The sequence below is a fragment of the Elgaria multicarinata genome, chromosome 9, assembly GCF_023053635.1.
Source record: "Elgaria multicarinata webbii isolate HBS135686 ecotype San Diego chromosome 9, rElgMul1.1.pri, whole genome shotgun sequence".
Taxonomy (NCBI): domain Eukaryota; kingdom Metazoa; phylum Chordata; class Lepidosauria; order Squamata; family Anguidae; genus Elgaria; species Elgaria multicarinata.
Window position 1 is genome coordinate 30,411,973 of NC_086179.1, and position 22,521 is coordinate 30,434,493.

General features: G+C 43.6%; 1 protein-coding gene across 1 annotated transcript in view; it reads right to left on the minus strand.

The window, feature by feature from the left end:
* Positions 1-22,521, minus strand: part of SYN3 (synapsin III) — a 229,331-nt gene that overhangs the window by 40,007 nt on the left and 166,803 nt on the right. The window contains exon 6 of the mRNA XM_063133450.1: positions 10,503-10,565. Coding sequence (XP_062989520.1) covers positions 10,503-10,565 — 63 coding nt within the window. The remainder of the gene's footprint in view (positions 1-10,502; positions 10,566-22,521) is intronic.

Here is a 22,521-nt window from a genome sequence, read left to right on the forward strand (position 1 = left end):
GGAGAAGGCTATCAATGGCTACTAGCCCTGATGGTTATGTGCTACCTCCAGTATCCAAGGCAGTAAGCCTGTGTGCACCAGTTGCTGGGGAACATGGGTGGGAAGGTGCTATTGCACCATGTCCTGCTTTGTTGGTCCCTGGTCAACAGCTGGTTGGCCACTGTGTGAACAAAGTGCTGGACTAGATGGTCCCAGCATGGCACTTGTTATGTTCTTAAGTAGGTGCTGGGAAATGCCTGTGTTGTTGGACACATCCTTGCCTCCCCTTTCCTTTCCCTGAAAAAGGCTTAATAATCAGCTAGTCCTTACAAAGTAAAAGTCAACCTGGTTTGAAATAAGCCCAATAAATGTTGGATGAATTGGCTCTTAGAGGGATTTGGCTCCCCATGTCACATTCTGGAAGGAGAGAGAAAACTTGTGCCTTTTGAGTATCCACTTTGATGGCAGGGCTCAGGCCAATAAGCATTTTTCCTAGAGTGACTCTTTTATATAAAAATGGAGTGGGGTGGCTTAAAATTCAAGGAGTACATATTCAAGAACATGTAGCGTTTCTTATTGTTCATCAGTTTTCACTTTTCTCCATTTCACATTTATTAAGATACCTTGCCCTACTCATAATTAGAGTGGCTCAGTTAATACATGCAATCGGTTGCATGGGTGGCTACTTGCATGAGGGCTGATTGAAATGTGAATGTTCCAGGTAGCATCATTCATATGAAGACCTTGAACACTTAGCTCGGACAATTCCAATCACACTACTGGAAACAATGAATAAAGAGAATTCCATTGGTGTCATTGAAATTGCTAGGACTTCATGCTATCAGCTTGCCAAATGGATCTGTTTCAAGTGGCAACCCATTTTGGCAGTTTCCCCATATGAATTGTGCAAAAGACTAGGAAAAGGGTTGATTTTTAATCCTTTCAATGCATACGTTTAGGTTGGATGCAGATTCTAATCATTGCTAATGATTGTGAGGATAGAGCCAAGAATGGCAATTGTTCCAGGTCGATTTGTCTGGAGTTAAAGGATTTCGCACATGTGATGTTAACAAATAAGCAAACAGGGATGAAAGGGGTCTGGGTAAAGATTTACCAAGGGTACAGCTGCCCTCTAAGAAACCAGAACATAGGCTGCAAACGACTTTTCATCTCATTTGCAAAGCTAGCTTCCTTTTAACATAAACAGGACACAGTTAAGGTCCACATCACAGAAAGCAACAGAGCAGCAATAAAGGAAATCTAGGGTGTGAGTAGCTCTAAAAATTCCACACCACCCAAAGGTTAGTACAGCTGGTAACCTTGGCTGGAAGAGCAAAGCGTAATGAATACACCTGATTTCAGCTTTGCTGTGATGCGGTTTCACTGGCCAAACAGATTTCAAATTCATGCCTGCTGGCCCTGCTCAGAGCTGGCATTAGATAAACGAGGTTGTATCATACTATAATGCATTAAAGCTACATCATGCTTCCCCCCTCTTTTTAATAAGGCTAAAACAATATTGCTTCTCATATGGGATGAAATAAAAATTGTGCACACATTCAAAACTTTAACATTTCAATTTAAAAATAATAATCAAAAATTTGGAAATTGACCGAGGGTTATTTTTTAGAGAGAATGTTAGATACTTTATCACTCTCGTTCCCTCCCTAAAACCCAGGATCAACTGGTATGTATCATTGGGAATGTTAAAACAAGTTTCAGTTTAAAAGACCATATATTTGAATGTTTACGAGCAATTTTGAGTTATTTGTGAGCAAAGCCTTACACGGCTTGGGATTGCAATACCTGATGGAATGCCTCTCCTGACCTGAACATACTCGGACGCTATGATCAACATCTGGGAGTCTTGGAGGGTGGTGACAAGGGACAGGGCCTTTTCAGTGGTGTCCCCTGACTATGGAATGAGCACTCCACTCAGGCCCGCCTGGCACCAACACTGTCATCTTTTTGACCCCAGTTAAGTCTACTCCTAGGCATTTAATGGCAGAAGATGGGGCATTTATGCCAGCCATCTAAACAAGTCTACTGCTCTATTGAAACTGTTTTTAGCTGTCTAAATTATTTAAATTTTGTATATTTATATTTTTATGCTGTATTTTATGCTGTATTTTATTATCTTATGATTTTTTCGTAAACCTCCCAGAGAACTTCAGCTATTGGGCAGCATAGAAATGATAACAATAACAATAATAATAAAATTTTGAATTTGACTGAGAATTCCTCCCTATTCCTAAATTTATTTCAGCTCTATTTCCTTTTTATCTTAGGTCTTCTTTCTTTGATACTGGATCAGTCCTAGAAGTTGTCCATGTCCAGACTCTGCTTCCTCAGTGAAAGCTACAAGAAGCTTCTGTATGCAAGGCAGGGACCTAGAAAGGAGCAGGGAAACAGACCATAATGGTTGGGGCCTCATAGGCCTCTGGTAATCCTGAATTTTGCATATGAAGAAAGGATTAGTTAATTTTAGTTCACTATGGTATTTTGTGGATGGGTAGAGAGAATAAAGTAATATTGGTGGCATGTATCCTATTATTCAATACATATTTTTGAGGTGATTAGCCTTTGTGTAAGTGTATGAAAACGTATCAGATCAGATGATAATTCCCTAAACACGTCAGACAAACATCACTTGCCCTAGTGTTGGGGGCAATAGTATGCTTGACTGGAAGCCAAATTGCTTATATGAAGTTCATTCAAAATGCAGATAACGTTTCATTTACAGCCCTCAAAGCTAAAGAATCCGCTAATCCATTGAACGTAGAAGCATCCCCGGAGAGTCTGGGAAAAACAAACAGGTTTGGAAGAAAACTGTTTTTAGGATTACTTTCTTGGCATTCTTACCAAACAAGAGGGAAGTCCATTTCTTTCCTTCTCTGTGAAATTCCGGTAAGTGAATGGCTATATTTCCTTTGGGGTAAAAGGGGAGCCAAGGGAGGCTTCCATTCGGTAGGATCAAACCAGTGCTTTTGTAGCAGGGAGGATGCCTATATAGAGCAACTGTGAGATCCGTGGGGTACATTATAATGCATTAAAAAATAAGTATCCAATTTTTATTGGATGAAAACATGATAAAAGTAGGTAGCCAAGTTAACTTTCGAGCATACAGCTACTATGCTCTGAATACACTTTAGATCAACTTTCACCAAACTGGTGCCTTCCAGATGTTTTGGACTTCAATTCCCATCAGGAATTGGTCAGGAATGGTGGGCATTTTTGTCCAAAACATCTGGAGGGAACCAGATTGGGGAAGGCTGCTCTAGATCAACAAAATCCTTCCATACACACAATTGTATTTATGTTTCCAGTTAAAGGTAGATCATTGAAAACTCTTACCTTTAAAACTGGTAGATGCTTCAGTCCACATCCCCCCCTTCCAACTTTAGCTTTGAGCTCCGTCACACCAGCGTTTTATCGCACTGTCGTCCTGCCTTGTTTACCGTTTTGCCCCACGACCCTCACACAACATAGTCCCTCTCCTGCACTCATCTCACCTCTTCCCTTCCATTTTCTGTGTTTTTCTAGGGCGGGGAAAGTGCGGCATTTTTTCCTCCACATGGGATAGAACCACTCTTCCTTCCCTGTGTACTGCTGTCCTTCCACTATGTCACAGAACCTCCCTTCTTGGGAGGGTCTGCGTTGAAGGGCGGTCTTGCTCACAAAAGAGGAGGGTGTACTGAGTTGCTTGAATGATCGCCCTTGTGCTGAGTCACTCGAACATACTTCCACTGCTCTAACCCTCTCTCATTGCTATTTCTCCCCCTTGAAAGGCAGAAACGGCACTTAATCTATCAAACGCTAAATCGTTAAAACAGTAGACAACAAAACCAGAGCGGGGGGGGGGGAGGCACCCAAGTCCATCACAATGTCTATCAACCACAAAAACTGGAGGGGGAAGGAAAAGGGTTGGGGTGCGGTGAGCACAATGGCGATATCAGGAAGGGCGAGGCAATGCAGGTGAAAAAATAAACAAGGCGAAATAGCGCAAGAACGCACACGTGAAAGTGACCAGCGCTTGATGCGCTAATGAAACGGAGGTGGAAATTGCGGATGCATACCAGGAAAAAGAAGTAGGTGTGATGGAGCTCTTTATCTCTCCATGTTTCCATATTTGTGTGTTTGTTAAGTTTGGTAAATACATGCCAAATGTATTTCTAGGTTCCTTTATAGCTTGATGATTGCTTAATGGCCCTGATTATAGGGGCCTATTGGCTGCTGGACACACATGAATTACTTGGGTGGAAGCTAAAAGCAGGGATATGTGTGTGTGTTTGTGTGGGAATAAGAGGAGGTAAAAAGAGGCAGTTTTGAATGTAGCAGTAAAAGAGAAACATCTACATTTTGCAACTGGCTGGCAAGAAGAAACCCGGTGAGAGCTGAAGAATAGCCTTAACTACAGCAGCCATCTTGTTTTCTGATCATTCCTGGGAAGGCTCAGCTCCACTGACCAGTCTTGGGGTGTGTGTGTCTCTCTCTCTTTGCCTCCCCATTCCAAGTTCCCTGCCATCAGCACCCTCTCCTCGCAAACAAGCAGATGCAGAAAAAGGCTGCCCTGGAACTTAGACCTGGGGTTCTGGGTTCAAATCCCTGCTTAGCCTTGGAATTTATTTTATCAGTTTGGGAAGTATGAATCAACTGGGATAGGATGGACAGATAGAAATGGAGGGCAGGGAAGTTGTAAAAAGTGCCTAGATGGCCAGGCAATGTATGTTGTAGAAAGAATGGGTGAATTGCAGCTCCGGCACCAGACTCTAGTGGGCCATCAGTATAGTGCTGCTGATTGGCCCCAACCAGCAAAGCCCCCCTCCCAACCTGCTTGCCTAGTCAAGCCACTGGCTGGCCAGCTGAAGCCCCGTCACCTGCGTGCTAAAGACATTCACCTGCCTGCCTGCCTGCCTGTCCAACCTAGCTGTTTGCTCACCCACCCTCTCCTCTGGTTTATTTTTTTTTACCTGGTGGTGGAGATAGCTGTGGTCTTCCTCCTCCTCACCTGGCCCTGCAGCCCAGCCCAGCGCAGCCCACACAATTTAAAAGTTGTTTGGTGTGGTTTTTTTACATGTTGAGTAGCAGCTATGTGATCCAATCCAATGCTGCCTTGATTGCGGGGAGGGACTCACTCAATGAGGTCACAGGAATAACATAAGGTCTGCCCTGTGCCCCCCCTTGGCTGCATCGCTCCCCTGAAGGCATTGTCTGATTGGTTCAGATCACTCCTAGTGAAAATGTAAGTAGACCTTTTTTCTTTTAAAATACGTTGCTGCGGAGCCTGCAAATTTGGCTGTAGCGATGGCAATGTAGCCAGCTGGGAGGGCGAGGAGGAGGCCTGCCCAGGCCGACCACCAGGCCTGGCTAATGGATTCCCATCACCTCTGCCTGAATGAAATGATGTGGGATCAGGGGGCTGTCTATATGCGTGGAAAGCTCCGGGATGTGTGTGCGGTTGCGCGGTGTCGATTATGTGATGCAGCAACCACCTTGCAGCCATCATGGGGCTTTCCCGCAAGACTGTTTAGAAAAAAAGTCGGGACTTGCCCAGACTTTTTTCTCCGGAGTGAGGCGAGTATGGCACATCCACCATCTATCCACGCTCCAGAGTCACAGCGGAGGACTGGCCGAGCGGATGGTGACCCCTGATTGGTCACCATCTCCCCAAGCAGAGTGTGGGGCTGGCCGCTGGCCACCCTGTGCCTTTGCTGCAGCATTGGGAACAGCCGCCGCCCCAAAGCAGCAAAAGCGCAGGGTTTTGTTATCGCAGCAACCGGCTGCCATCTAGGCAGCCCCCAGGTCCCCTGTAAACCACTTGGCCTGGCATGAATAAGATGAATTCCAGATTCCTCCTCAATGTGGAATCTGAACTTTCTTTACAAACATTACCGGTAATTTTAGATTCTTGAATATGCGGTTTGCATTTTCTTATTTTTTCTTACTGTTTTTGTATTATAAATGATTTTTTACAGGCCTGTGCCTGTGAGTTGCTTCAATATGAAACCAAATGCAGAGGGATTTTCTACTGTGCTGTTCTTAGGGTGCTTCCAGACAGGTGGCGTCTAGTGTGACCAAGACATTGGGGAAACTATTTCAGCTTTCCCTCCTTGATGGATTTTTTTTTTTTGGAAAGTAAAGGGGTGGAAGAAGCAGGAGGAAATCATGGGCAGGTGGAAGAAGTTGGTCATCTGGAGCCCCTTGTAAAATTCCATGAATGAGGCGGAGCGATTGCACAATGAATGCCTCATCTGGAAGCACCAAAAGTTTCCATGAGCTCATCCTAGAGCTGAACAGGGGGAAAAATCTGCTCATGTTACAAGGTAGAACCTGGGTTGGCAGCGAAGCAATTACACTTTGGTCAGCTTCCCAAGTTTTGTGAACTGGCCTTGAAGACAAGCACATTTCTAACCCCTTCATGCAGTCTCTCCTCTGATTGATTTTTTAAAAATAAATAAATAAATGATACGGCCCCAATAGCTGAAGCTCTCTGGGCAGTTCACAACAATGAAAACCATAACATATGAAACTGTAAAACACAGATGATAAAATACAATGTGAAAGTTTTAAAACTTTTATATTGTGTTTTATCATCAATATGAAAATGAAATAACTAAACAGAAGCTAGCAGCAAAAGATTTTAAATAGAGTACCACCTAAAAACAAACTGCAAAACTAAAATGCTTGGGAGACTAAGAAGGGCTTCACTTGGCACTGAAGCGAGCACAACATACAGTCGTGTGAAAAAGAAAGTACACCCTCTTGGAATTGTATGATTTTACATATCAGGACATAAGAACAATCATCTGTTCCTTAGCAGGTCTAAAAATTAGGTAAATACAACCTCAGATGAACAACAACACATGACATATTACACCGTGTCATGATTTATTTAACAGAAATAAAGCCAAAATGGAGAAGCCATGTGTGAAAAAGTAAGTACACGTTATGATCCAATAGCTTGTAGAACCACCTTTAGTAGCAATAACTTGAAGTAATCGTTTTCTGTATGACTTTATCAGTCTCTCACATCGTTGTGGAGGAATTTTGGCCCACTCTTCTTTACAACGTTGCTTCAGTTCATTGAGGTTTGAGGGCATTTGTTTATGCACAGCTCTCTTAAGGTCCCGCCACAGCATTTCAATTGGGTTGAGGTCTGGACTTTGACTGGGCCATTGCAACACCTTGATTCGTTTCTTTTTCAGCCATTCTGTTGTAGATTTGCTGGTGTGCTTGGGATCATTGTCCTGTTGCATGACCCAATTTTGGCCAAGCTTTAGCTGTTGGACAGATGGCCTCACATTTGACTCTAGAATACTTTGGTATACAGAGGAGTTTATGGTCGACTCAATGACTGCAAGGTTCCCAGGTCCTGTGGCTGCAAAACAAGCCCAAATCATCATCCCTCCACCACCATGCTTGACAGTTGGTATGAGATGTTTGTGCTGATATGCTGTGTTTGGTTTTTGCCAATCGTGGCGCTGTGCATTATGGCCAAACATCTCTACTTTGGTCTCGTCTGTCCAAAGGACATTGTTCCAGAAGTCTTGTGGTTTGTTCAGATGCAACTTTGCAAACCTAAGCTGTGCTGCCACATTCTTTTTAGAGAGAAGAAGCTTTCTCCTGGCAACCCTTCAAAACAAACCATACTTGTTCAGACTTTTTCTAATTGTACTGTCATGAACTTTAACATTTAACATGCTCACTGAGGCCTGTAGAGTCTGAGATGTAACTCTTGGGTTTTTTGCAATTTCTCTGAGCATTCCATGGTCTGACCTTGGGGTGATTTTGCTGGGACATCCTCTCCTGGGAAGATTGGCAACAGTCTTGAATGTTTTCCACTTTTGAATCATCTTTCTCACTGTAGAATGATGGACTTTAAATTGTTTGGAAATGGCCTTATAACCCTTCCCAGATTGATGGGCAGCAGCAATTGCTTCTCTAAGATCACTGCTGATGTCTTTCCTCCTTGGCATTGTGTTAACACACACCTGGATGCTCCAGACCAGCAAACTGGAAAAACTTTGGCTTTTATAGAGGTGGTCATACTTGCTGACGATCAATTAATCACGGGCATTTGATTAGCAGCACCTGTCTGCTACTTAGCATCTTAATTCCTATTAGGGTTGTGCATGGACCTGCTTCGCTGCAGAGCTCCAGATCCAGATCGGAGCTCCGCTTCCCCGCCCCCCCATAGACTTGCATTGAAATCCAAAAACTCCTACAAGTTTTTTTCTGTTAATGTTAGAAACCTCAAACTTGGCACCATGATAGCTTATCCATGTATACACATGCATGCCAAGTCTCAAGCAAATCCAGGCCTCCCCTGGCAATTTTCACATTAGAAACCTCAAGTTAGGCACCATGACAGCTGATCCATGTATACACATGCATGCCAAGTCTCAAGCAAATCCAGGCCTCCCCTGATTTTTGCGGGATTTTTGAAAATCTGACACCCCATTTTCAGAAATGGGATTTACTCTGACATTTTTAAGGATAAAAACTGTGAAGCAGGCACCCTCACAGATGCCATCTAGATCCACATTCATAGCATGTTTCAAGCAAATCCCATCATCCCCTGACTTTTGGCGGGTTTTTCCCCTTTTAACTCACCCCAATTCAAGTCCCATGCTAGAACTCCATCAATTTTCACATTAGAAACCTCAAATTAGGCACCATGACAGCTGATCCATGTATACACATGCATGCCAAGCCTCAAGCAAATCCAAGCATCCCCTGATTTTGGAGGGATTTTTGAAAATCTGACACCCCAGTATCTCAGGGATTTTTAAAGCTGCAAACAGCTCAATGGGCTTTCTTTCTTTATGGCCTTTTCAAAGGAAATCCCAACATGCCATGAATTGGGGAGTAGATAAACCTAAATATGAATCTTCTTCCACACTTGAAAAATGTATTTGGAACTTCAAAAAGTCTAAGTGAGCGCAGGAAGGACTTATCCCCTGAGTCAAAGCAAGACACACACAAACCATCCCTGCAAGGCGGGCACAGAGGAGGACAGGCAGCACTGGGAGCAAACATGCCAGAGGCTTGTGGGGTTGAACCACAAAGCCCATCATGTAGTACAGCTCCCAGGCACCAGGCGGGCGGAGAGGCAGGCAGAGATATGCCATAGATTTATGGGGAAGTCAGTCCCAGCAGATACCCCAAAATAACAGCACCCAGGCGGAGGCGGGAAGGCAGGCATGGAGCAGACATTTCTGGGGGCACAAGGAAGTGAGCCAAGGATTGTTTCAAAGCCAGTAATGCAAACCATCCCTGTGAGGCGGGAGCAACACAGAGAGATGCCTTTTCTTTTGCATCCCATAACTAGGAGGCTAGGAGGATAAGAGTAAAGCTTTTTGATCCCTGCTTCAGAGTTGATTGACTGCATTGTGATCACAGCCATTATTAATCAACAACAAAATAATAACGTTAATAATAGCAGTATTAATTAATATTAATAGCAATAACAACAACAACAACAACAACAACAACAATAAGGAGTTGAACCACAATGAAAGCCTGCCTGACTTCACTGAAGAGGAAAAGCCAGGAATGCTGTGGAATGAACTTCCCAAAGAGCTTCACCTGGCATGTACAGTCATGTGAAAAAGAAAGTACAACCTCTTGGAATTGTATGATTTTACATATCAGGACATAATAACAATCATCTGTTCCTTAGCAGGTCTAAAAATTAGGTAAATACAACCTCAGATGAACAACAACACATGACATATTACACCGTAAAAAAGGCCCAAATAATATGACCCAGGCGGTTTGAAGAAGCTGAGGCCCTGCATTATTTTCAAATGGGAGTGACATCTTCTACCACATAACTGTGGAAATTATAAAGTCAGCCGAATTAAGTCTCCAGGGAGCATACAGCAGCCCACATTGGCCACTGATGAAGACCTGATGTTGAAATGCGTTTGGCCTTTTTACTTCACGTTGTTTCTGTTAGATATTTATTTTTGTGCAATATGAGGTTGCACTTTTAATGCAATACCATTGTTAACCTTTATTTTATTTTTGTACATTAAACATTATTGTTCTACTGAAGCGAGCACAACATACATGCCAGGTGAAGCTCTCTGGGAAGTTCATTCCACAGCTGGGGTGCCGCAGTAAAAAAGGCCCTCTTCCTGGTAGCCACCCGCCTCACTTTCTTCAGCAGGGGCTCCCAGATTGGGACTGCTGAAGCTGATCTTAGGATCTGGGCAGGTGTATATGGGAGGAGATGATCCTTCAGGTAGCGTGACCCCAAGGTTAGTACCAGCACTTTGAACTGGGCCCGGAAATGGACTGGCAGCCAATGCAGATGAAAGAGCACTGGCATAATATGATGATGTTGGCCAGTCCCAGTTAACAGTCTTGCTGTCCAAGTTTGGACCCACGGAGGTTTCTGGTCCATTTCAAAGGCAGCCCCACAGATCTTGCCTACTAAAGCGTACAAGGCAGAGATAGTTTTCTGAACGCAATGATGTCTGAGCAGACAGATTCTAGCGATATTGTCTATTCCTTACCTTCCCCATCCCGGCATGAGCGTGTCCCAGCTTGACGACAACAGGAAAAGCTGGAGTTGTGAGCTGAAAGATAGAAGAAGAAATCATTATAGAACTGGTATGTCGTCATCATCATCATCATCATCATCATCATCATCATCATCATCACTTTTAATTTGTGAGCTGCTTTTCCACACAATGTGCCCAAAGCTGCTTACTACACAAGTACAGCCACACAAAAACAAGAATGCACATCAATGTATCAATTTTAATATTAAACAAAACAGAAGGCAGCAGTTGGAATTGCCCAAATAGAATAATGCTCAACAGCACACAACTGCTAGAATATTAAATGATATCAAAAGAACTGAGGTAAACAAACATTTTATGTAACATATTAATTATCAAGTGTAAAAATACAATAATAGTTTACAGAAACTAAACAAGTTGTTCAAAATAACCGAGCATAAATAGTTTGCAAGAAACTAAACATGTTGTCTACAATAGTTTACATAAACTGAATGATGACTGAATAGTTTACAATAACTGAGCAATGAGCAGAAATAGTTTGCAATAACTGAGCAATTACAGGCCTCTGGCTTTCCCCCCACCTGTTCCTCAAATGCTTTATCAGAGTCAGAATATCACAACAACATCACAATGCTTACGGGTGGGGAAAGAGGAGGATTGGTTGAATATGTTCCTCAGATTCAAAAAGGCTTTTTTGTCCTCCAAAAATGGTTTGACTGAATTCCCAGCCAGAAAATGCAAATCTTCAGGAGCAGTGAGTTCTTCACCAGCTGAGTCAAGAACTCACTGGTCAAGAAGTCACTGCTCCTGAAGATTTGCGTTTTCTGGTTGAGGATTCAAGTCAAACCATTTTTGGAGGACAAAAAAATATCAATTGTAATATCTGCATTTCGTAACAAACAACCCCAACAAATCAGTTCAGTAATACTAATATAACATTTCAAAGTAATTACAAAACAGGCAATATCAACCACTAAGACACAATATCAATTTATATTAACAAGTCGGCCAAAGACAAATGCATGAAAGCTTTTCAATGCATTAATAATGCCCCCCCCCAATGCCAAATGCAGCAACCAGCAACCAGGGGTACATCTTGACGAGGGGTGGATCCAGAGTGGTGGCAGGTCATCTATATAGACGGCTTGGGACCACAATACCTGATGGAACGCCTCTCCCGACATGAACCTACCCGTACACTTTCTCTTCACCCTTTGCAACTAATAGAGTAAATTCTGTCCTAGAGCCCTTTGTGAAGTTTTCCCCTCAGCCTAGTGGAGTCCCCACTGCACTTTATAGAACTGATCATCCACTCTCGGAAGTCAGAATGTTCATGAACATTCCATGCTATCAAAGGAGCTCAAACAACAGAAGGAACTGGGGCTTGCATGTACAGGTGACAGCCAATTTAGGGTGCGATCCTATAATGATTCCCATCAGCCTCAGCACTCAAAGTCTGATGGGCTTCCCATGCAGAACAGGAGGAGTGTGAAAGCGAACTGCCACTCTGCATTTTTGCCTGTCTAGTTAAGGCTCTGCAGAGGGGAAGGAAAGGAGTCTGGGGATAGCTCGTATCCCCGCTTACACATCCCACTTCCCTCCCAGCCCACAGGACCACCCCCTTTCCTTCCCTCCGAGATCACTTTTGCGACCTTGGAGAGTCAGACAGCATGGTTCTCTCCATGCCGGCTGCAAGGGGGAGTGGGGAACTTGGACTCTTGGGTCCGATGACAGAGAGCTGTCTCCACCTCGATCCAGTAATCCAAACTATCCTATGTACTAGGGGTGTGCACGGGCCCCCCGCTCCGCTTCACTTTCAGATCCGCGATCTTTGGATCGGGCCGCTTCGCCTCGCCCCCGCTCCGCCCATGTCTGCTCCGCTCCGCTCAGAGCTCCAGATCCGGATCGGAGCTCCGTTTCCCCCCCCCATAGGCTTGCATTGAAAGCTAAAAAAGTAAACAACTTTTTTTCTGTTCAAGTTAGAAACCTCATGTTTGGCACCATGACACCTCATGGGGGTATACACATGCATGCCAAGTTTCAAGGGAATCCCATCATCCCCTGATTTTTGGGGAATTTTTGAAAATCGGGCACCCCATTCACACCCCTTTCCATAGCTCCGTCAATTTGCACGCTAAAAATCTCAAACTCACCACCATGAGAGCTTATCCAGGGACACACACGCATGCCCAGACTCAAGGCAGTCCCATCATCCCCCGTTTTTTGGCGCGGCTCTAACCTCTAACGCACCACCCATAACCCTAATTCACACCCCTTTCGATAGCTCCATCAATTTGCACGTTAGAAACCTCAAACTCGGCACTATGATAGCTTATCCATGTGTCCACATGGACGCCAAGTTTCAAGGCAATCCCATCGTCCCCTGATTTTTGGGGAATTTTTGAAAATCAGGCACCCCATTCAGACCCCTTGGGATAGCTCCGTCAATTTGCACGTTAGAAACCTCAAACTCACCACCATGACAGCTTATCCATGTGTCCATATGGACGCCCAGACTCAAGGCAGTCCCATCATCCCCTGATTTTTGGCGCGGCTTAACTCACCCCAAATTGTCCCATTCTACAACTACGTCAATTTGCATGTTAGAAACCTCAAACTCAGCACCATGATAGCTTATCCATGTGTCCACATGGACGCCAAGTTTCAAGGCAATCCCATCATCCCCTGATTTTTGGGGAATTTATGAAAATCGGACACCCCATTTGCAGACATGGGCTGTTCTCCGACGGTTTGACAGATAAAAAAAATTGAAGCAGGCACCCTCCCAGATGCCACCCTAATACTAATTATAATATTATGTATAAGAATATAATACTAATACTAATAATAATATGTATAAGAATATTACTAATACTATAAGTAGGGAAATGGGACAAGAAGTGTGTGTATGCTTTGCCCAAACAGGATTTGAAATGCTCAATCAGTGGCTGTTGCACTTCACAAACAGTGCACTGCACACACAGCATGCTCACACAATCACACGGTCACACACAGAGTCCAAGTAACAGAGAGAAGAAATAGCGAATATTTTTTTTTTGGTTTTTTTTTTGGTATTTTTTGGTATATAGAAGGAAGGAAGATGAAACACAGTCAGGCTTTAAGAGAGGGGAGGGGGGGGACAACCAACCAACCAACCAACCAAACACACACTCCAAAGTTTAAAAATAAAGTTTATATTAAATCAAAGGGAAAAACACAGAGCAAACTAAGCTAAAAGTCAGAAAGAAGCAAACAAACACACACACACACGCCAAGCTAAATCCTAATCTATCTCCAAAGTCCAAACACAGCAGCAGCACCTATAACTAATTCCTCCCTCCACGAACGCCAACCCACAAAGAGACACAAAGCAGAAAGCTCTGAGGGTGCCTCTGCCTTAGTCCCCCCCTCCAACGCTGGGATTGGAGGATGCTTCATGAGGTGATCAATTCTCATCAGGATTGGGAGTTGAATGTGCCTGTCATCGTTTCAAAACAAAAAACCAAAAAAAACCCCAAACTGCTGGTTTACCGCGCTGTCCCTGTTTGTTGACCCGATTTTTAAAAAATTCTAGTGCGCGACCCGCACGACGCAGAGAGGTGAGAGTAGTCTCAAAATGACCCTCATCCACGACTCTCTGTGCACAAGAATTTTCAGAACGATAGCTTAAAAAACAACCCAGTTATCCCCGATTCTTTTCCGCAATGCAATCCTATGGGCGAAAACCGCCGTTTGACCCGCGCTGTCCCTGTTTGTAATGTTCGTTTACCCGATTTTAAAAAAAATATAGCACGCGACCTGCACGACGCAGAGAGGTGAGAGTAGTCTCAAAATGACCCCCATCCATGACTGTCTAAGCACAAAAATTTTCAGAACGATAGCTTCAAAAACAACCCAGTTATCTATGGGCGAAATGTTTCAAGATGGCGATCAGAGCGCTGCGCGGAAAGAGAAGCGCTCCAAAAATGGTCGCTTCTCTTCGCCTTGCTTCTAGGGGTCCACAGTCTGCTTCTACTCCGCCTCTGGGCAAGGCGGAGCAGGCCAATTCCTGCTTCTGCGCTTCTAATAGGAGCGGAGCACATGCCTACTATGTACCACCCCAATGCTGTCTAGGGTGCATAGGATTGCTCTCCCCACCTCTATTTTATAAACGTGCCATCACATAAGCTTTGCCTTTCAGCCTACATTGTTGAGAAATGCTTGCCGAAAACCCCATTGTGCATGTGGCAGCTGGACACATTACCATTCAGCAATTCCTGTTCAGCATCAACCGATTGGGGATTTATTGATTTCTATGTCTGGTTAAAGACAGGTGCTTGGAAGCAAGATCTTTCTTGGTTTTCTCAACAGAAGCAACTTCTGAAAATAAATCGGTAATGCAACTTTTTGGCCACTTGTTTTGCTTGCTCACATTCTGTTCTTTTTTAAAATGTCTGCGTAGTTTTACCTTATACAGTACATAAAGTCTGCAGTCTCTTCCTCCCCACAGGCTAGGTGTTAAAACAACTTTTAAACTGAGAACTATACACAATTTTCACATACTAGAATTCTTTCAGAACACCTAAAGTAATTAGAAACAAATTGTTCCTAATTCTCCTGATAATGGTTGTATAGCAGGGGAGGACTGGCTGTCAGCTCTTGCAGGGAACTAATTTAAACCTCTGTAAAACTCACATGAACTGTCAGCTAGTAAAACTATAGCACGTTTTCTCTCTCCCTAATGAGGGCAGTGGGAGAGCTTATGATTATTTGCAACTTTAACTCAATTTCACCAGGCTTGCATAATTTTGTTTGTTTGTTAAATTTGTATCCCACGTTTTCACAAAGCCGTGTTCAGGGTGGCTGATAACAATTATCCAATATAATAAAATACAATAAAACAATATAATAAGAAGTAAAAAAGACATTAAAAGGTAGGTAAAACATTTTTAAAAAATCAATTAAAAAACATCAACCAGTTAAAACCAGTGACTACATATTTACAAGGCCTAATCTACACCAAGCAGGATATTGCACTATGAAAGTGATATATAAAAAGCAGGAGCCACACTGCTGCTTTATAGTGGTATGGGCCCATTGACATATACCATATACCACTGTCATAGCGCTATATCCTGCTTGGTCTGACTCCTGCCTTTTATATACCGCTTTCATGCCGCTTTCATAGTGCAATATCCTGCTTGGTGTAGATTAAGCGCAAGTCAACTTATGGGCTAAAGAACTGTCTAAATAAAAATGTTTTTGTTTGCTCGAGGAAGGTAATCCGAGATGGGGTTAGATTGGTCTCCCCTGGCAAGGAGTTCCAGAGCCTCGGAGCAACCACTGAGAAGGCCCTGCCTCCAGCTCCCATCAAATTTGCCTCACATGTTTGGTGAGACAAAAAGATGGGCCTCTCTGAGGATCTTAAAACCTTCGCAAGCTCATATGGGAGACTAGGGTCTTGAGTTAACCTGAAGCATGGTTTTGTGGGTCATAATTTGAATTGTGCCCAGAAATAGACCAATAACCAGTGACGCTGTTGTAATGTGGGATTCATTACATTAACAAGCATTCACAAAGCTATTAATTTTCTCTATAATTACAACTATTCCACAGAAAACTACATTCAAACTTCACTATTCAACAGTCCGCGCAAGCCAATGCATGTTTAGCCCAGGTAACTGGAACACTTATTTCCAGGTAAGTGGGCATGGAAATGTAGCTTAAAATTGATGATAAATACTAAATGGAGCTTTTTTTCTAGGAATGTTACACTATTTTTTATATGCTAAAGCATCATGTTGGATAGTTGTGCATGCTAATATACTGTACTTCTGCCCCATACTGTGGGTTCTCAGCAGCAAGGAAAACATGGGCCTGTATCTAGTGTTAGTCTGACTCAAGGCACATTCATTTCAGTGGGTCTACTTTATCTAGGCCTAACATTGGATACAACCCATAGTATTTTCAGTGTGATTCAGAGCATCACATGTTAGTGAGGAAACATGGTCCAAGGCCTTTCCCCGCATCTAGACAGCCCTTGGACCATGGAGGAATGGGTTTTCGGCAATTTCCAAGAAGGATTTTTGGCATGTGTAAGAATGAACTGAATCTGTTTGTATTCACTTTTCTACCCATGTGAGCCTTGGCTTTCTTGGAAATAGGTCACCAGACTGGCCGGGAAAGTGTATAAGCACCAAATCATGGTGCACTATGATTTCAATGTACTGATGAATTACTATTTTTAGCTGGTAAGCCAGAACTTTTGTTTGTTTAGCTTTAAAAACAGATTAAAAATATTGTTCTTCTTCCAAGTATCAATTATCTCTCTTAGGATAAGAACCTGGTATGACCTAAATATAGATAAGGGTTGTTATCTGCATCTGTGGCAATTCTATATATAAGCACATTTCAGTACTTTGTTTGTCTGTAAAGCTCTTTGTTATATGTTTGTTTCACATCAAGAAAGGTTGGACAGCAGGGGTACAAATAAACAAGCAACTAATAAATGTAGATATTTAACAGGAGGCTGAATGGAAGTTGAAGCAGATTGAAATGAAAGAAATTGTGTACCTGAGGTGAAAAGACAATGCAAGGTTAGGCCTTCCAGCCTGCAACTCAAGACAGTAACAGAAAACCAGGCCTCAAGGAGGCTTATTTGTACTGAAGAATAAACTGGTTTGAACTGGACTAAGGCTGTAGCTAGACCTAAGGCTTATCCCAGGATTGTCCTGGGGTCAAACCTGTTCATCTAAGTGCCACACAAGGCATCCAGCGCTCAGGCAGGGACGAACCCGGGATGATCCTGGGATAAGCCTTAGGTCTAGCTATGGCCCAGGAGGTTCATCAGATGAGTGTTTTATTGCACGCTCTCTACTGACGCATGTGTGTGTGTCATTTAGATGATGATGTCTGCTTCCCGCTCACTTCCTGCTCCTTCTACTTGTTTTTCCATCGCAAAATAAACCCCTTTTAATTTGTTTTTTAAAAAAAGAAAAAGAAAGAAAAAGTGGAATGTGCTGTGAACTCCTGCTGTGTGCAGGAAAAGCGGTGTGATAAAAATGTCCCCTGAACGGGCCGTGTGGTCTTTGTTTACTTCTTCTTTTCCCTCTGGGAAGAAAGAGGAAGTAATGAGGGACAAAGTGGGATGGAGAAGCGATGGTAAGGAAATGCAATTTCCCCCCCATGTGATGACGCTCTAAAAGTTCTCCCTACGAACAACCCATCAATAGATGATAGCCGATAATAAAGCTTGATCAGTTGCTGACAGATCTATATGGAGAAAACGAAAGCAGCCCAGGGGCCGATCTACACCATGCAGGATATAACACTTTAAAAACGGCATGAAAACAGTATTTGTTATGTGTCCTGGGCCTGAACAGTTGTCATAACCATTATAAACCGTTATAAGCAGTAGTGTAGATCCTGCCCAGGGGTGACATGATAAACAACACAATGCCCAGTTGGGGCAGAACACAGAGTAAGAATAAATCATTGATAAGGTCTCTGGGTGGTACCTTTTCAACCGTAATAGTCCAAGGAGAAGCAATTCTCACTTGAGTTATCAGCTCATATTAAAAATATATTCAAAAACATCAAGAGCTTAAAAGCCTGGGGGAATAAAAAAAAGCCTTCAGCAGGTGTTGAAAAGGGCATAAGGCACCAGGTGAGCCTCTCTGTGGAGGCAATTCCATAGCTGGGGTGCCGCTACCAAGAAGTATCTGTCCTTGTCTGCCTCACTTCACTCGGTGAGGAGACTTGGAACGACATCCATTGCTGTGGAGGTGAACCAGCAGTTCTGTGCAATAGGGTCCATCTCCCTTTCCCCCTTGCAACCCCCCAAATCTGCTCTGGAGGATCCCCCAACCCTCTAGAAGAGATAGGGGAACAAGGGAAGGGGGAAACCATTCCACTACTGAAATGGTAGTGGAGAATGTTGGATACAACCCATAGAGTTGGATTCAACCATGGAATTGGATACAACCCATGGACCAGGGGCTCTGAAGAGGATCTTACTGTCTGGCTAGTTATATACAGAAGAAGGCAATCTTTCTGGTCTGTAACAGTTTGATCCTACACATATTTCCTCAGAAGTAAGTCCAAATGTGTTCAGCAGGCCTAACTCTCAAATAAATGTGGATAGGATTTCAGCCTGAGTCATTGTTTGGCCATATACTAGCAGCAACGGGTACGACAACCAGAAGAGTGGAACTGAGATTGCTGGAAGTGTGTATTTATATAACCTCAGTCACAACTCTCCTGAGAGGGTGTTGAATATAATTAAGAGAGGGCCTTGCAAGAGTTTAACCAGAATAAACATGTTTGTACTGAAATCATGGACAAAATAAACCAGTGAACTTCAGAGTATTTGTTTTGTTAAGATTTGCTTTCTTAAGAGAAACAGGAAAACAAACTGGATGAAATCATTCGAATTTTCTAAATTGCCGGCATTGATCACACAGACGCAGAGCAGTGGGCTTGTTAATTAAGAAATGAGACTGTCACTTCAGAGATGAATGCGCTGCTGTCTACGCAACAACAGCAATACAGTAGAATCCTCAAACCTCAGTTATGCAAAAACACTTTGTAATTTGAATATAGGGGTGGGGGTGGGGGGTTTGGGTGGGGGAGGGTTTTCCCAATTCTCAGGCCCAAGCAGAGTTGCTGCCTGAAATCGAGCTCAGATGGCCTCCTCCTCCCGCACTATATCTGGACTGAACAACTCAGGCAATAATTCCTGCTGTCGTCTATCCCATACCTTTATGATGCCACCTGAAGCAAATTGCCTTACCTTTCTGCATTTATTTATGTATTTAATACATTTTTATACTGCCCAATAGCTGAATCTCTCTGGGCAATTCACAATAAAAACCATAAATGCAACAAGTCACATCAGAATATAAACTCTAAAAGTTAAAAAATAGTACCATATAAAAGCAAGATAAGTTACAGACCAGGGAAACCCTGCGTGAAAAAAATATGTTTTCAGGAGGCGTTCAAAGGATGTTACATTTTTCATCCCCTAAGCCGCGTGAGGGAGGGTTTTCCAGAGGGTGGGTGCCGCTACACAGAAGGCCCGGCCTTGAGGTCCTTCGTGGTGACGTTCTGTTTGTTTCAGGATGACCAGCAAGACCTCCTCTGAAGTTTGTAAATGTCATCTGGGTGTATATAAGGGAAGATGGCCTGTTAGGTAACCTGGTCCCAAGTTGTTTAGGGCTTTACAGGATAATAACATAACCTTGAATGTGGTTTGGTAGCTAATAGGCAGCCAGTGCACTTCTTTTAGCGCAGGTGTAATATGAGCATAGCCAGGTGTCCCAGTGAGCACCCTATCTCTTGCGTTCTTCACTAGCTGAAGCTTGTGAACCACGCACAAGGGTAGCTCACAAAGAGCATGTTACAGTCGTCTTATTGTGAGGTTGCCACTCAGTGCATGGCACGGCAAGCCCTAAATATGTAGGGCAGACACCCCTAATCTGGTGCCTTCCAGATGTGGCTTGAATATTCACAATGGCAGCCAGTATGCACTGCAAGCCACCATGGATTATTTAGAATCATAGAATAGTAGAGTTGGAAGGGGCCTATAAGGTGTACAGCACCATGTACATTGATGGTGCTATATAAATAATAATAATAATAATAATAATAATAATAATAATAATAATAAGGCCATCGAGTCCAACCCCCTGCTCAATGCAGGAATCCACCTGAAAGCATCCACCCTAAAGCATCCCTGACAGATGGTTGTCCGGCTGCCTCTTGAATGCCTGTAGTGTGTGAGAGCCCACAACCTCCCTAGGTAACTGGTTCCATTGTTGTACTGCTCTAACAGTCAGGAAGTTTTTCCTGATGTCCAGCTGGAATCTGGTTTCCTGTAACTTGAGCCCGTTATTCCATGTCCTGCACTCTGGGATGACCGAGAAGAGATCCTGGCCCTCCTCTATGTGACAACCTTTTAAGTATTTGAAGAGTGCTATCATGTTTCCCCTCAATCCTTCCGACTGCTGATCATGTGAACCTGCCCAGTGATTTACCAAGGCAAAATTAGGGACAAAACAGAAACTGTGATTTACAAGGAAGAAGGCCTGGGAAGTTAGGAGTCTCCTTAGTAAATAGGGACAGCAGAGGGTATAGGAATGCTGGAACACAAGTCTTGGATCCACAGAGGCATCTGCTTTGATCAGCAAGATGACTTGGGTAAGTCCTGCCTACATATGGGTTTAGAGGCTGGGCTTCCTGGTGGGTTGACAGCAGAGCTACTTGGGAGACCTGGGCTCTGGTACTTCCCTTTTGAGGACTTAACCACTGACAGGAAGTTAGCATGGCCCTTGTTTATTGAGATGTAAATCTCTTGACATCGCACACATTACTAATGTCCCTGCTGGATGGTGGTCCCTTTGTTCTGTGGTAAGCCACAAGTGTGAACAAGTCTTTAAACACCCACCCAGCACATGGACTCTTGTTCCTATAATTGCAGTTGGAAAAGCTAGAGCATAACATGGGTTGTCTCTTGCATTCTGGAAGAAATAAACCACAGACCACAGGCCTCTGTTCATAATACTTGGTTTGGTTAGAGCATGCTATTGTAGTGGTTGGTGGGGTCTCGGCTAGACACAGAGCTTTTAAACTTTCCCCTCTGACTTTCCAAGATTGTGTCATTCAAATCAGCTTTTACATGACTCAAGCACCTTTCCCTATGGTAAAACAAGACACAGTTCAGGTTCACTATAAAAGCCTATTTAAAACAAGTCCACCCCACCCCACCTTTTTCATTTTGTCAGCATTTCAGCCATGAGAATTGTAAAAACAAATCCAGACGAGTAGAGGGAACGGCAAAGAAATCATATATTCAAAGAGCTGCCCATGCAATCTCAAGTTTGGCCAATAAATCCCCAGCTGCCACCTGTCTAAATACAGAAATCGTTTTTTAAAGGCGGTACGGAGAGCAGAGAAAATGGATCATTTCTTCACATGGACATTGTGCAACATGGTGGAAACTTGTCAATTTCCCCCCAAAAGAAAGGGTATCGCTTTATTTAAGTGGGTGAAGTGATGAGAAGAGGAACTGATTCCCCCCCTCCCCATCCTATATACTTGCTCCCTCTCTCTCCATTATGGGTTGCATCCAATATTATTCTACTTAGAGCAGACCAGTTGAAATAAATGATACTTAAGTTAGACTAACATTGGATACAGCCTAGGGGCGGTCTATACCTCTTCTAAGCCCTGCGGTGGCTGCAAATCAGCACTGCGTAGGTTATACAACGCAGCCACCAATGCGCAGCTACCACAGGGCTTTCCCGCAAAGCTGCATATTTAGAAAGTTGGGTACTTACCCCAACTTTTACCACTGAAGTGAGGTCACAAAGGCCTTTCTGGTGTCTGACCTCACTCTGGCATCAAGGCCATCTGCTTTCCAGGGCAGATGGTGACCCCTGATTGGTCACCAGAAGCCAGGCAGAGGGCAGGGGGCAGGCCCAGTGATCCAAATGGCTACTGGAAAACCTGCACTGCCTCCAGCCATTGGGATTACCCGCTGACACCCCCCAGCGGTGAAACCACAGGGTTTAGCAGGAAAGCGGTGGCAACGCAGTGCCATCAAGGCAGGGCCATAGCGTCTTATTTTTCAGTGAGATGACGTCCAGAATAAGCTGATTTAAAAAGCATGGAGAAGAAGAGGACAATTACCCTAACGCATAGCATTTAAAAAAAATCCTTTTAAATGCCAAAGGATATGAGGAGTGTCAGGGAGGGGAATATTCTATTAACTCTGCTGCTAAAACTTTGGCTACGGACAGACATTCCTAAGAATTGAAGGTGAGAGAACAATTGACTGAGAGAAGGACTTCCCCTGAAGATCTTAAAGCACGGGCAGGCTCGTAAGGGAGAATACAATCTTTCAGATAACCTGGACGTGAGCCATATAGGGCTTTATACGTCATAACCAACACTTTGAATTGTGCCTGGAAACAAACTGGAAGCCAGTTGAGCTGTTTTAACAGGGGAGTTGTGTGCTCCCTGTAACCAGCTC